This window comes from Salvia splendens, chromosome 16 (genome assembly GCF_004379255.2).
Source record: "Salvia splendens isolate huo1 chromosome 16, SspV2, whole genome shotgun sequence".
NCBI classification, from domain to species: domain Eukaryota; kingdom Viridiplantae; phylum Streptophyta; class Magnoliopsida; order Lamiales; family Lamiaceae; genus Salvia; species Salvia splendens.
The window spans coordinates 4,355,042-4,368,734 of record NC_056047.1 but is presented as its reverse complement, the minus strand read 5'-3'; the positions used below and the strand labels follow the sequence as shown (position 1 = coordinate 4,368,734).

The 13,693-nt window shown below is 36.6% G+C and overlaps 1 protein-coding gene and 1 pseudogene across 1 annotated transcript; one reads left to right on the top strand and one right to left on the bottom strand.

Annotated features, from left to right (window-relative positions):
• Window positions 1–191: 191 nt before the first annotated feature.
• LOC121771968 lies at window positions 192–3,494 on the top strand (annotated as a pseudogene).
• Window positions 3,495–3,630: 136 nt separating this feature from the next.
• On the bottom strand, window positions 3,631–13,693 carry LOC121772701 (structural maintenance of chromosomes protein 4-like). The gene is made up of 28 exons (XM_042169896.1): window positions 13,356–13,693; window positions 13,138–13,227; window positions 12,947–13,048; window positions 12,692–12,868; window positions 12,466–12,596; window positions 12,204–12,282; window positions 11,954–12,111; window positions 11,792–11,867; window positions 11,517–11,645; window positions 11,280–11,424; window positions 10,526–10,656; window positions 9,950–10,102; window positions 9,686–9,875; window positions 9,176–9,309; window positions 8,696–8,854; window positions 8,135–8,440; window positions 7,869–8,045; window positions 5,949–6,032; window positions 5,650–5,859; window positions 5,476–5,565; window positions 5,254–5,375; window positions 4,955–5,110; window positions 4,755–4,862; window positions 4,605–4,665; window positions 4,380–4,514; window positions 4,186–4,273; window positions 4,015–4,087; window positions 3,631–3,928 (listed from the first exon to the last, which is right to left on the bottom strand). The coding sequence occupies exons 1-28, from the start codon at window positions 13,509–13,511 to the stop codon at window positions 3,805–3,807; spliced, it is 3,744 nt and encodes a 1,247-aa protein (XP_042025830.1). The 5' UTR covers window positions 13,512–13,693; the 3' UTR covers window positions 3,631–3,804.

The following is a 13,693-nucleotide window of genomic DNA, read 5'->3' as shown; positions in this document are numbered from 1 at the left end:
TTCAATTGAGCAACTACACAATTTGGTGAAGACATATGATGTGAAAACCCTAAACCCGAATCAAGACTTCCGACTGCAAAAACAACAAATTAATGATGTTGAAAAATCAGGATTGTTCAATAAGGAAGAAAAATAGAAGATGGTCGAATTTTAACCTTGATTAATCTGAATGATTTTTATTACTAAACTAAATGCAGGTATTCTGATTTTATACTTGTTCCTTTGAATATTGAATTAGTAATACAGTTAAACGAAATTCATGTGGACACATTTGTTTAGTTATATAACGTGCACTCTTTCCTTTTTAGTCCGTCTCACAAGAATATGCATTTTCTAATTTTGCAAAGTCTTTTCTCTCTAATGAGGTGTGACTCATTCTCCAATAACCATACTTTATTTACTTTTTCTCTCTGTCTCTCTCTTACTTCACCAATTTTACATTAAAACCAACGCCGACCCCAAAGTGCATATTCTTTGGGGACGGAGGGAGTATAAAATTTTGATTGCTTGGAGTATAATGCTCGAGTCTTGAGCGGTTGAGCCTATAGGGTAACTGAAATCAATCGGGCAAGGTTTGAGACGGTTCTGATTTTGAAATGAAATTGACGATTCCTTTTCAAAATTATTAGGCTCGAAATGATAAGTGTGTTTTAAAACTGTGTGTATGGGATAAAAATCTTCATTATAGAAGTAGTTGAGATCTGAGTTACATTTTCTCCTTTTATTGGTATGTTTTCATTGGAGCCCGATAAGCTAAGCCCAATTCCACAAGCATCAGCCCAAAAGTTGAGCCCATTTCAGAAGCAAGATATCTTACTAATTGAGTTGTGTTTAACTAGTTGATTTCGATAATGATTTAAATTCCCAATTTATTGTTTATGGTGAGAAAAATATCTTAGCAACTGAGATGTGAGTTGGGTTTGAAAATGGGTTACAGACAGTGAAAATGGGTTACAGACAGACAGTTGGGTATAAAAAGGGAAAGATGATCACTTTAAATCTAAAATCATAACCATTTAGTCAAAAATATCATATAATTTAGAAATAAATCGAGCTTTTTGTACAAAAAAATATCTCAATTTGAGCAACACATTTGGACCTCAATTCACCACACTAGCTATAACTTTCTGTATAATATTTGTGTAATTGTTTGTGAATATATACAGTATGATTTATACCAACCGTATCAAATAAAGCTTTAATTGATCCAACTTGATAATAAAAATCCAACATTTGCCTTGTATACCAAAAAGTTATATTAAAAAGTAATATTAAAAAATTAAACGCACTAGAAGTCTAGATCTACCTTGGGCCATATATCTATCCAGAAAAATACTAGGAAATCTTAAAATTTTGGGGCAGGTTCACAAAATTATTATAGCGCCGCCCTCTTTCATTTCTATTTAATTTGATCGAATATACTTTAATTCCTAATATAAGACTGATTTTATATGAAGGTTATCTTCTACTTTATGTTAGACAAAATAAAACGAAAATACAATATAGAATAAGTAAAATAGATTTTATCTTAGATTAAATTAGTCACGAAGTGAGGGTAGGAGGTGAGGATAGGATGAATAATCTTGAGACACATCCTAATGGAGGATCTATGCAGTTGCCATTATTGTTCAAGACTAGAAGCTATGTTTATTTTTATCTCTTATCTGGTTGCATTTTCTTCCTTAAAAACTTAGTTTTTGAGTTACGACAATGTATCTTAGTATGTCTTTACAGTATTCTAAGAATAATACAGTAATTGACAATAATGAAAAGTGGTGCAGGTAATTGCGGAGATTATAGCGACATATCTATTGGTGTTTGTGACATGTGGCACGGCCGGTCTAAGTAGTATCGACGAACATAAGATTTCAAGGCTCGGAGCCTCCGTCGCGGGCGGTCTCATCGTCACCGTCATGATCCACGCCGTCGGCCACATCTCCACATGAACCCCGCCGTCCGCCATTTCCCATGGAATCAGGTCCGATATTTTACCCACACATTTCATTATAAAATTAGTGTATACAAATATGGAACTCACTATCTCACTAACTTTTTTCCAAATGGGACATTTCATACTTCTATTACACTTAACTATACATTTTTGTCACCCACCTAAAGTAAAACACATTTATATTAAATAATCTTATTATATATTAATATAAACCAAGCTGATATATATTAGATTGGAGATATTTTATAAAATAATAAAATAAACCAAGCTGGTATATATTAGATTAAAAATATTTTTAGAAAAATAATAAATTAGATAGTGGATTAATATTGTATTTCAATTTTCAAGTGTGTCTTAATTACGTGCACATCTGAGGTGTATTATTGCATGACATGCTTGTGGGTAGTGTTGATGATAACATGTGAGAGTGAGATGAGGCCCTCAGCTCATCCTAGTCGAGAATTTATTTTTCATGGCTTTAATTGTCGATATTTTCAATAAATATATCATAATATTATTGGCAACAAACAATAGAATCTTTTTGTTTGGAAACATAGGAGTACAATACATAGGAGTACAATACAACTCATCTCCACCCAATAATCATTATTTTTATACAACCCCAAAACTACATCATTATTGTTTGTTAAGATAGGAATACAGATGTAATATCATTTTTGTCCTCTTGAAAACACTTTCGTGACTAAGCACTACTAATAATGCAAGTGACACTATTTCATTGCAACCACTTTTACTTTTTCTCTGTTTTCCTTTACTAATTTCATAATAAAACACGTATCGTTCACAAAAGCTTTAGCTTTATTTTAGAAAAAGAAAATTGATAGAAAAAAAACGTGCAGGTACCATTTTATGCAGCTGCACAGATAACAGGTGCTACTTGTGCTGGATTCACTGTACGTGTTCTATTACAACCTATGAAACATGTGGGCACAACTTCTCCTTCAGAAACAGACCTTCAAACCTTAATCATGGAAATAGTTGTTACATTTTCCATGACGTTCGTCACCTCTGCCGTTGCTACTGATACCAAAGCTGTAAGAATCACCCAATTCCCAATCCTGTTTTTGTAAACTACTCCACTAATCCTGTTTTTGTGTCTTGGGTTATTAGATTGGGGAGCTTGCAGGGATCGCGGTCGGGTCTGCAGTGTGCATTACTTCCATCTTAGCAGGGTAAGTGAATCCCGTAAAATATGATATGGTATGATATGATATGATAGTGATATTCAATCATCTTTTGATAATGCAGGCCGATATCTGGAGGATCGATGAACCCAGCAAGGACTATCGGCCCTGCACTCGCAAGCAACTACTACAAAGGCATTTGGGTGTATTTACTAGGCCCAGTTTGTGGCACATTAGGTGGAGCTTGGTCTTATAATTTTATACGTGTTTCGAACGACCCTAAACCGCTGCAATTAACCAATCCCTCTCACTGTCGTTCAAGCTCCGTCTATGAGGAGCACTGACAGCAATGCGCTGCCAAGCCAAAATCTCAACCATGTGTGATGTTTTCGCATGTGCTTTACAATAATAATGCCAAACAAATAAAGCTTTTACTTCACAAAAGCAGATCTAATTAATTAGAGGGAACAGAATGTAGCAGGACTAAGCATTAGATTCTCCGTAAATAGTGCGTATGCATATAACATCTTTAGGTTATGGAACATTAATATTGATTAATGGGTTGTCAAAATATGAATATTAGATATAATGAGTTTAGTATGTGAATATGTCACTATAATTACATACTCCTACTGTTAGGTTCTCCAGAAATACTAAATACACAACTTAAAAATTCACTTGAGCAAAAGACAGATTTTGCAGAGAATCTTAAGAAGCCTGTTGCTTACAAACAACAAAGCTCTCAGGATTGATGGTGATGCTCTTTGTACAATTATCGGTTTTGTATATTCCAACAAGTCGATCAGCCAACTCGAACATATTATTACGCAGGCTGCATGTGGAAAACAAAATTATGTGAGTACGAAAATATTACAGACATAATAGAAAATGGAGCACGAATTTAGTTACAAACACAACCTTATGATGATGAATTGTGCATCCTTCGTACGATCCTTTACATAATGCCCCACGATAGATACGTTCTTGAAATCTGCCATGAAGATTGTAGTTTGTGCGGACGCTGTTAAAAAGCGATGACAGAGGGTTTTAAAGGGGGAAAATGACTGAGAAAATTTCTGGTAGGTGTACCTAGAGCTGCATCGATCTCATCCATCACGTAAAGTGGGGTTGGTTTGTAATGGTGGAGGGCGAATACTAGGGCTAGTGAGCTGAGGGTCTGATATATCATCATTAAAGCCAATTAGAAGCTTTAGTGTGCGAGTAAATGTTGCTGCGGAATCAAGAAATTTTCGGGTATGTGTGTGTTGTGATCGAAAAAGTACCTTTTCGCCTCCTGATAAGTTGGCAATGTTCTTCCAGCTCTTTTTCGGTGGTCTGACACTGAAGACGACACCTTCTGAGAATGGATCTAAGGAGTCCACTAACTCAAGTTCAGCATCCCCTCCCAGTGTTATCATCTGCAGAAAGACAACATTGCAATGAAAAAGAAATTAAACGATTGACCAATCAAATCAAGCAACGAGAACTGAACAGAGATTGTATTAAACCTGATACATTTCTTTTAGTTTCAACGAGATTGTGTTAAAACCAGCCATGAATTCATCTAACCTGAAAATGTTAAACATGGTAAAATGTTTAAAAGAACTGAGGATGATAATAAGGAATTATTACTTTCAATTTTTCCATCAATTACCCACCTTTTCTTCCTCCATTCATCATATTGCTTCTTTATGTCATCACGTTGTTGAGTGACCAAATTAAGATCTGCAACTCTCTCATTATACAAACTAACTTTCTTCCGATACCTTTATCACAGAAAATAGAGTAAAAGCTCAGAAACATAAAAAAGAGCTATACACCTTTCTAAACTTATGATCCCCAAAATGTTAATGCATACTCTGAGATTGAGTCAAGGTTTGGGTTCATGTCCTTCAATTGAGCTTCAAGGAGCGCCACCTTCTCAAGACCCTGCTTAAGGTCACTTATTTGAGCAAGAGTTGCATCTGTCAGAACTATCTCTAGCTTCACCGGATCCACCAAATCTTTCTGAATCCTGCTCAATTTAGAAGGTTACCAAAACCAGCAGCTTATGAAATACAGTAATTCGGAAACATAGAAAAATCAAATAGGAAGACTAAGCAATGTTACGGTATCATTAAGAAAACTGTGATGCTCTAACCAAGACCAAACACTTACTGATCCATGTGCTTTGATATAGATATTTCAAGATCATCAAGCCTTTTCGTGTAAGTTTTCCCCTTAATTTCTAGCTCTTTGCATGCTTTCCTCTTATCTTGTAGCTTGTATTCAGCATCAACCTGCGTCATATATTATATTGGATTGAATAGATAATTGATGCTAACAAAGAGTTATACAAGTTAAGAATGAAATAAAGAAGAAGAAACTAGTAAACCAGACCTGGGATGTTCGTAAGGTATCCATGACTTTCTTAAGGCTTTCATAGTCTGATTTTGCTTGGTCCAGAACTTCCTTATGCTCATTAATTACCTACAAACACAACCACCAGTCTTACAATTTGGCTTAAATTACAATTCAAGTAGAAATTTGATATACAAAGAAATGAATGCTTACCTCCTGTATCTTAACAGAATCCTCCATAACTTTTATAGCTTTTTCTTCAGTTTCCTTGGATGTGGTACGTAATTTCTCCTTTTCGCCCAATAGCCTTTCCTTCTCAACTTTGGACTCTTCAATCCCCTTCGTCAATTTTTCAATTGTCTTCTGACCTGTTTCAATCTGGACTTTGTCGCGGTTGATCTTAGTGCTGTTTTTATCAATATCCTAAAAAATGGTGGGAAGAAAAGTAAAAATGCCAAAATCAGGAAATGTAATGTGTCAACTTCAGTTCAGCATTATTGACTTTTACTTACAGACTGAATCTTGCTAACTTTAGCTTTCTGATTTTTCAGCCTTTCCCCTCCAGCATTTTCTATTTTGTTCTGGAGCTCCAAAGCCTACAAAAATGGCAAAAGTATACATGAGATGAGAACTTCCTTGCTCAATGTTAAACCTCAGTTTGAAAATGGAACTAATCCTCTTGCAGTAGCAACAAACTTTGAAATCTCACATACCGTTAATATCCTTACCTTTAAACGAGAAAATCTCAGTCGTGCTTTTTCAGAATGCAAATTGTAAAAGGATGTTAGGAGGTAAAGGCTGTCACTCAATTAATCAAGCATGAGAAGTGCTCGATTAAACGCCTCAAACGGACACAGAGAAAAATAGAATATGGAATTAGAAATGCTTGGGTTTATTGTAAGAAACTGAAAAGCAAAACAGGAAAGGGAAATCCTCCACAGAGGCCTAATCCACAGGCCTACGAGAAAAACTCGTCCAATAATGATCTCTCCAAGATAACGCTACTTCTCATTTTAAGTGCTATTTATAATAATCCTATATCCCTACCCTAAAATATCAAATCAAATCCTAACTAATTAAGTAAATAAAATCTAATCAAATCCTAACTAATTAAGTATGCATATCCTGCGATATGCATATCTGTATCAATTGCCTCACTCTCGAAACAACCTTGCCCTCAAGGTTGAGCTCAAAATTGAAACCAATTACTTTGTTCGGTGGAGGCTCCCATTCATGCTTCTGGACAGGAGGTGCAAAGCTGAACCAAGGAATGTGCTCATGTACAAGAAGAAACAGATACATGAGTGTGTAGCAGCAAAGGGAAGAAGGAAGGCTGAAACTGTGGCCTATCAGCGCACGAGGACAACAGCGGTGCTGTCATTGGTGCTAGTGTAGGTGGAGTTGCTGGTGTAAGTGGAGTTGCTGGTGTAGGCAGACTGGGAGGATGTGGTAGAGGCACCAAAACTGGAGGTGGAATGGGTTGTTGTACTGCCAAGGGTGTGCCGGCTGTTGGATGGCGTGTAGAGTATTCTCCTTGGCTGTTGTAGGCGGACTAGAGGACAACAGCGGTGCTGTCACCGTTGCTAGTGTAGGTGGACAGGTAGGAGATGGTAGAGGCACCAAAACTGGAGATGGAATGGGCTGTTGTACCGCCAAGGGCAGGGACACTATTGATCGCTTTAGTGTTCATATCAGTGTGGATTGCTGATGTGGTAATAGTTGGTATCTCCTGGCGAACAGCAACACTCTTGGGTTTCCATGCTATTGAATCACCAAAACATTTCATCATTTCCTGCGTAAAACGGTCCCAAGATAGAGTGGGAATTCGTCGCATAAGGAGTTGGATCCATGGTAAGGTCGGGCCTGCCAAGGCTTCCATGGCAACACTCACGCGATTTTCCAGTGGAATTTTTGACACCAGGAAGTACTGTTCAGTCCGCGCAAGCCACGCGATCGCATTGGATCCATCGAATGTGGGGATTGTGATTGGTGGTGTGTCATCTGGAATTTTCGTGTTGGAGCCGTGCCCGTTAGACGAATCATCTATAAATAGTGAGATTCTTAGGAGATAGAATTCATCTTTGGGAGTTAGATCAGTTTCGGGACGGCATTAGCCGTAGGCATCTGCGGAGGATTTATATTTCTATTTTCTTTCATTTCCATTCTTGTTCTGTAATCCTTATTCATAATTATCCGAGAGTTTCATTCCAGATTTGTTGAGTAATCCTTTGGTGCATCTATTCAAGTAGATTGTGTGAGTGAGTTATAAAATCGAGCACCTCTCGTGCTTGATTTAAACGAGTGACAGCCTTTTACTCCTATCAAAGGACAAAGGAAGTAACAGATGTACAAGGCATTTTATATTTTTCATGCAATTTTTTCAGGATCATGTAGGCTGATAGAATGGCATAGAGATTTTCTGATACAGTTACCTTCTTTTTTAGTTGTTCTGAACCTTTGAGAAGCCTGTTCATTTCTTTCTCTTCATCAGAAATGATGTGTTCAAGTTCTTGCAGCTTAGCCAGCTCTGTCTTTGATGCCTGTGATCCTGCCTTCAGTGAAGACAGCTGTTTTTCTAGATCTCCAAGTAATAGCTTTAGACTCTCGATCTGTCAAGTCAAGTATAGTTGATGTGATTGATAATCCTTGATAAGCATATGAACAATATATGACCAACAATCTAACACTATTGAGCTACCTCCTTCCGGGTTTTTGTTAAATTCATCTCCAAGGGTGAAATCGCATTTTCTGAATCTCTGTAACTCCTAACAGCATCAGATATTCTGTTCCTAATATTATTTAGCCTTTCAGCCAAATCTGATAGCTCCTTTTCAGCAGTTTCCACAGCCTCTCCCGACACACTAGCACGAATAGAAGTCCCCATTTTGCCACCACTTGGCCGATTCCCTCCACCAGTCATTGTACCAGATTTTTCAAAAAGAGCACCATCAAGTGTGACGACACGCCAGGATCCATTCTTTCCACCATAAGCGATTCGAGTGGCCTTTAATGTCAGGATAAACATAGAAGAAAGAAACCAGTGATTAAAGATATAAACTAATACTGTATGTTGGAAACAAAGGTGTTTGTGAAATGGAATATTTTGGAAAGTGCAGTGTAGGATATCCGCAAGCATAATCAGATACCAGTAACGTGGAGAAAACAATAAATATTCACCATTTTTTACGCAAAATTAGTGAATGAATGCTAATTTTCATTTCTTTAATAAATTTAACAAGAAAAAGAGCATGAGGCCTACCTGATCAATATCTTTAGCTACAATGGTGTTCCCCAGTGCTGCAAAAAAAGCAAGTTTTATCCTCTCACCCTGAACCTTGATGAGATCAAATAAGCGAGGAACACCCTCTGGTGTGACAACTTTCTCCCTTAATTTAGGTAGATGATTGGCTTGCTTTTCCTGCAAAGAACAAGGAATGTAAATTCAAATTTCATAAAAATAATTTCTCCATATTCTTTACAAAATTATTCTTGGCAATATTCATAAAAAGAATTTTCTCCATATTATTTACAGAATTTCTCCATACTCTTTCATCTAGTAAACTGGACAAATGAAAACTATATGAACACTATCTATATCTGAAGTGTTTATGAGTCAAAGCATCAATAGAAATGTGTATCAAATGATTTTTTTGCTTAATTCGTATATATAGAGAGAACACATGACTCTTACACCTGATACAAATGATGTTAAAATAGCTAAGCGGACAAAATTATCTACCAGAATCATGAATGTAGCAACACCAAGGTTTTGGCTACGCAGCAGCTCGACGCATGCTTGGGCGGCAGAAGTTTTCTCCACAACAATATAATCAAGTCCAGCACAAGCAGTTGATATAGCAACATCATATTTTGCTGCAGAAAAGTTATGAATGATCAGAAAAGTATCAACAAGACACAACTGAATATCACAGAATACGATCCAAAAATATTAGTACTAAATACGTTACATGCATTATACAGTAGTTTTATATGGCACTTCAGGTTCACACTATATATTCATTACTGGGAACTCAGATGTAAACTAAGACTCCATTTTCACACAAATAATCCTAGTCTAGAAATGAGCAATTCACCATAGCAGGCACACCATAAACCAACAGACAGTTCATGGAACAAGTTTACCGTAGAAAATATAAAATCCTTGTTGCTTATCTGACGCAGTCAAATTCACTCACATTCAAGTTCAGACTAAAATACGTCAAAACATAAAGAATGGATGTGTATTCACCATCAATGGCCCCTAGATCTCCCATTCGGCCATATATTCCCGGTATAATATTAGCTTCCTTAGCGTGAATTATTGCTTTTAAGACAGAACTTTGGTTCCTTTCAGATTCCATAGTAGATGATAGCTCAGCAACCCTTTGTCTAGCAGCCTGTTCTAGAGGAACTAACTTGTGTTGTTCTTCAAGAAAATCCTGCAATTTCCCAGTCAGCACCCCTATTTTTACAAAAAAAATATCAAAGGAAAGTTAACAATATAATAGCTTACTTGCTCCACTTTACGAGCTTCGGATGCTTCAGATTTCTTCTTCACTAGCTCATTTTCAATATCTTTAACAGCTGAAGTTTTTGTCTCAATTGTTGCATTAATTTCAACTATCTTCTTCTTTGCATCTACATATGCAGCACAACCAGCTTCATGCTGTAATACAGATACTAATCATCAGCAATTACTAACAAAGAAATTCAGCTACCAAGGTCCAAACACGGATACTTTTTATATTTTTTTTAGCATGGAAAATCAAGACAAGATAGGGATCAGCAGAATTAACTTAGACAACAAAGCCAACAATGCGCTATAGTTGATACATCCCTAAATATGCAGTCCTCACTACCCTGCAAATCATAGTATTTAACGATGCACATATTGACAAGTGATAAATTCACAGAAACAATATAAAAACGTGATTGCAGCGGACACACAGAATCCTTGGGACTCGATGATTGCCTAACACTAAAAGATGCCTAGGTTCAATTTTCATAAGTTATAGAGGAGAAAAAGAAAATTACCGAAATACCTACTAGTAACAAACATTGCAATGACAGCCCTTATCACCAGCCTCACCTTTTTATTCAAGAGATCTTTTTCAGCAGAAGCAACTTCAAGTTTTCCTCTGCAATCAATCATTTGCTTTTCCCAGGGTTCTAGTTCAGTACGAACATCAGCAAGCTCACTACGAAAAACTTCAGTTTCAGCTGTTTGAAAAGAACCAAATAAGAATAATTAAACACCAATAACAAGTCTGAACCGAAAATGAATAGATAAGAGAATATAAAGATGGATTAACAATCACTTTTTCATATGATCTTAATTCAGAAAATGCAAACTTAAAAAAGTAAATTCGAAAAAAGGAGACAGAAAAGATGTGATGATGCCATTAAGGGAGACAAGCCCTTTTTTCGGAAAAAAAAAATAAAGATTGCATGGCAATGTACTTAATAAACTTATTTCATAAGCCTGTGGATTCATAGATGCAGTCCATGCTCATAGAGACCATGAAGTAAATTGATTTGTTGCATTGAATTATGAATGCCTTTAGAGAAGACAAAATAAAAGTTCCTAAGGTTGTATTAAATATAAGCAGTTAGCCTGCATGGTGCTGTCAAGTATAAGCATGTGTGTTCAATCACCAATGCTTTTTCATGTTCACATGTATCTGTTAGGCAGTGAGAAATAAATGGAGTAATAAATAAATTGATCAAAAGAAAGTTCATGAAATTATATAAACGTGAGAATGCACATCCTGAGAAAGATTGATACACCATATAGCATTCTGAGTTCCCAGTTATAGAAGACACCAAAAGGTTGAAGGAGCCACCTTTAGAAGTTTCTTCTATTTCTTCCAAGAACTTCTCCTCGTTCACTAACTGTTTCTGCAGCTGACAAATTTGTTCCTCAAGCTTAGGAATCTCAATCACAGAGTCCTCGCACTCTTTAGTATAATCTGCAATTTTAGTCACATCCTAAGGAAAACTCCGGAAATATTTGGTCAGATACAAACGATATATGAAGTAAGAAAAATGTCATACATAACATGTTCTATTGTTTCTCTTACCCTTTCGAGTTTGTCATTCAGCTTTTTTATCTTTTTCTTCAAGTGGTCATAATCTTCTCGATCTTTCAGGTTCTGCCTTTCAAATTCCTTTATATCATTTCTTGAGCGCCGGAGATCATCATCCAGTTCCTGAAATTTCCAAAAATGATGAAATATTAAACCAAGGTTTGGCATATGCTTAAGGAAATCATCTTCACTAAAAAGTTAAATGAACAAGCACATCCACAAATGAGGTATATATCAAATGATGGTGTAAAGAATGCTAAAAGGTAAACCTCTTGTCTCTTCATATACTTCACATGCAAAGCTTCAAGTTCTTTCAATGTTTTGGTATTTTCTTGTATTTTATTCCTGTAAAACAGAGCCAAATATCTTTCAGTAGGAGTCTAAAAGTCTATCAAAGAGTTTAAAGTTTAAACTCATGAGAAGAATATCACCTTTCAGACTTTACATTTGCCTCTAGGCTAGAAATAGCTGCCTGAATATCTGCTATTTCAGTGATATTATTTTCAGAAGCCAACTTGGTAGCTTTCTCTTGCCATTTTAACAGTGACAGTTCTTTAAGCATGTATTCTTCTGCTTCATTCTTGACACCCTGGTAAATTGAGTGATTAATAATAATGTGAAAATTCCCTAACTACATACATGAATCAATAGAAGTCTACAAAATTTACATTAAAATCACACCTCCAGGCTCTCTGTTTCTTTCTCAGCCAACTTCACCATTTGAACCACGCTAGTCCTCTTTTCATTAAGCGCTTCCAGCCTAAAGAGTTGAAACCAAATATTAACAAACAAATTGTTGAAAAAATTGTTTGTGTGAACTTTAGCTAACAAAACAGTCAGCGCATCTACATTAGAATCCTTTTGCTGAGTGGTGACACTCAATTACATGAATAATTTTGAAAAAAAAAACAAGCAATTCTCCACGATGCAGTTGATAACTCACTCCTTAAATGATTCATCAATCTTTTCTACATATTTGTTAGTTCCAATAATATCCTCAAGATACTCGAGAAAGCCTTCATCATGAGGCCCCTGTGCCTTTGGCTTCATAAGTGATATCTGTTCCACCTCACCCTGGAGAAAAACTTAGCACTCAACCAGTGACATAACAAACTTGGGGATGCCGAAGTATATGCAGGAAAAAGCATAAAAGATTGTGAAGTGGGAACCTGAAGAATCAGAAATCGGTTGTTATCCAAATCAACACCTTTCCCTCTTAAGAATTTGGTCACCTCTGTGAAATTACTTGCTCTGTCGTTGATATAATACTTAGAGGAGTTATCCCGAAATGCAACGCGCGTAATTATGAAATCACTTCCGGAGACAACTTCATAATTCCCATCATCCTACAAGCAAGCAAAAATCAGTACTACAGAACCTGAGGCACCACCTTCAGAAATAAAATACTACAACTCAGGCTATACCAAATCAATAATCTCCTGAAAGTGAACGGATACACCAGCACTTTCCAAATTCTGGTGATTTGTTGAGTTGTGAATAAGCTCCGAAACTTTATTCAGCCTCATCTGCATGTTGCAAACACCGAAATTTAAAATAACTACGCAAAATGCAGTATTTCAACTTTCAAAATAAATCCAGTATTTCAGAAATCCACCTGTTTAGCTCTCTTCCCAAACACAAAAAGCATCGCATCTATGACGTTGCTCTTCCCACTTCCATTAGGACCGACCACAGCGGAGAAATTCTGTACATAAAAAACAGCACTGTCAACGAATCGCACCAGAAATTCAACTGAAATCTCGTACTTTACTTCTCTCCAGCAACAATATTCACAATAATTGAAAGCAATTCAACAAAAAAACAAACCCTAACCTTGTGAAAGGGGCCAACGCGCTGTTCGCCCGCATATGATTTGAAATTCTTCATCACCATCTCCTGAATAAATAGCCTAGGAGCTGGGGTCGCCTTGCGTGTTGGCTCGGGAACGGAGTCGGTGGCGGTCGTCGTCGATTCCATATCTACCCCCATTGGTCGATATTAAGCCACAAAAGTGATGTATAATACGTTTTGATCAACTGGAGTCCTTGATCTCTACTGCAGTAAGCAGTTGTACACTTAGCACGGCCGTTAACAAAGCAATTGTGGAAACTTGTGTAGTGTGAGTGTGTTCGAATTCAGTAGAAGAAGCGATGAAGAGTGGTAGTTTCAAA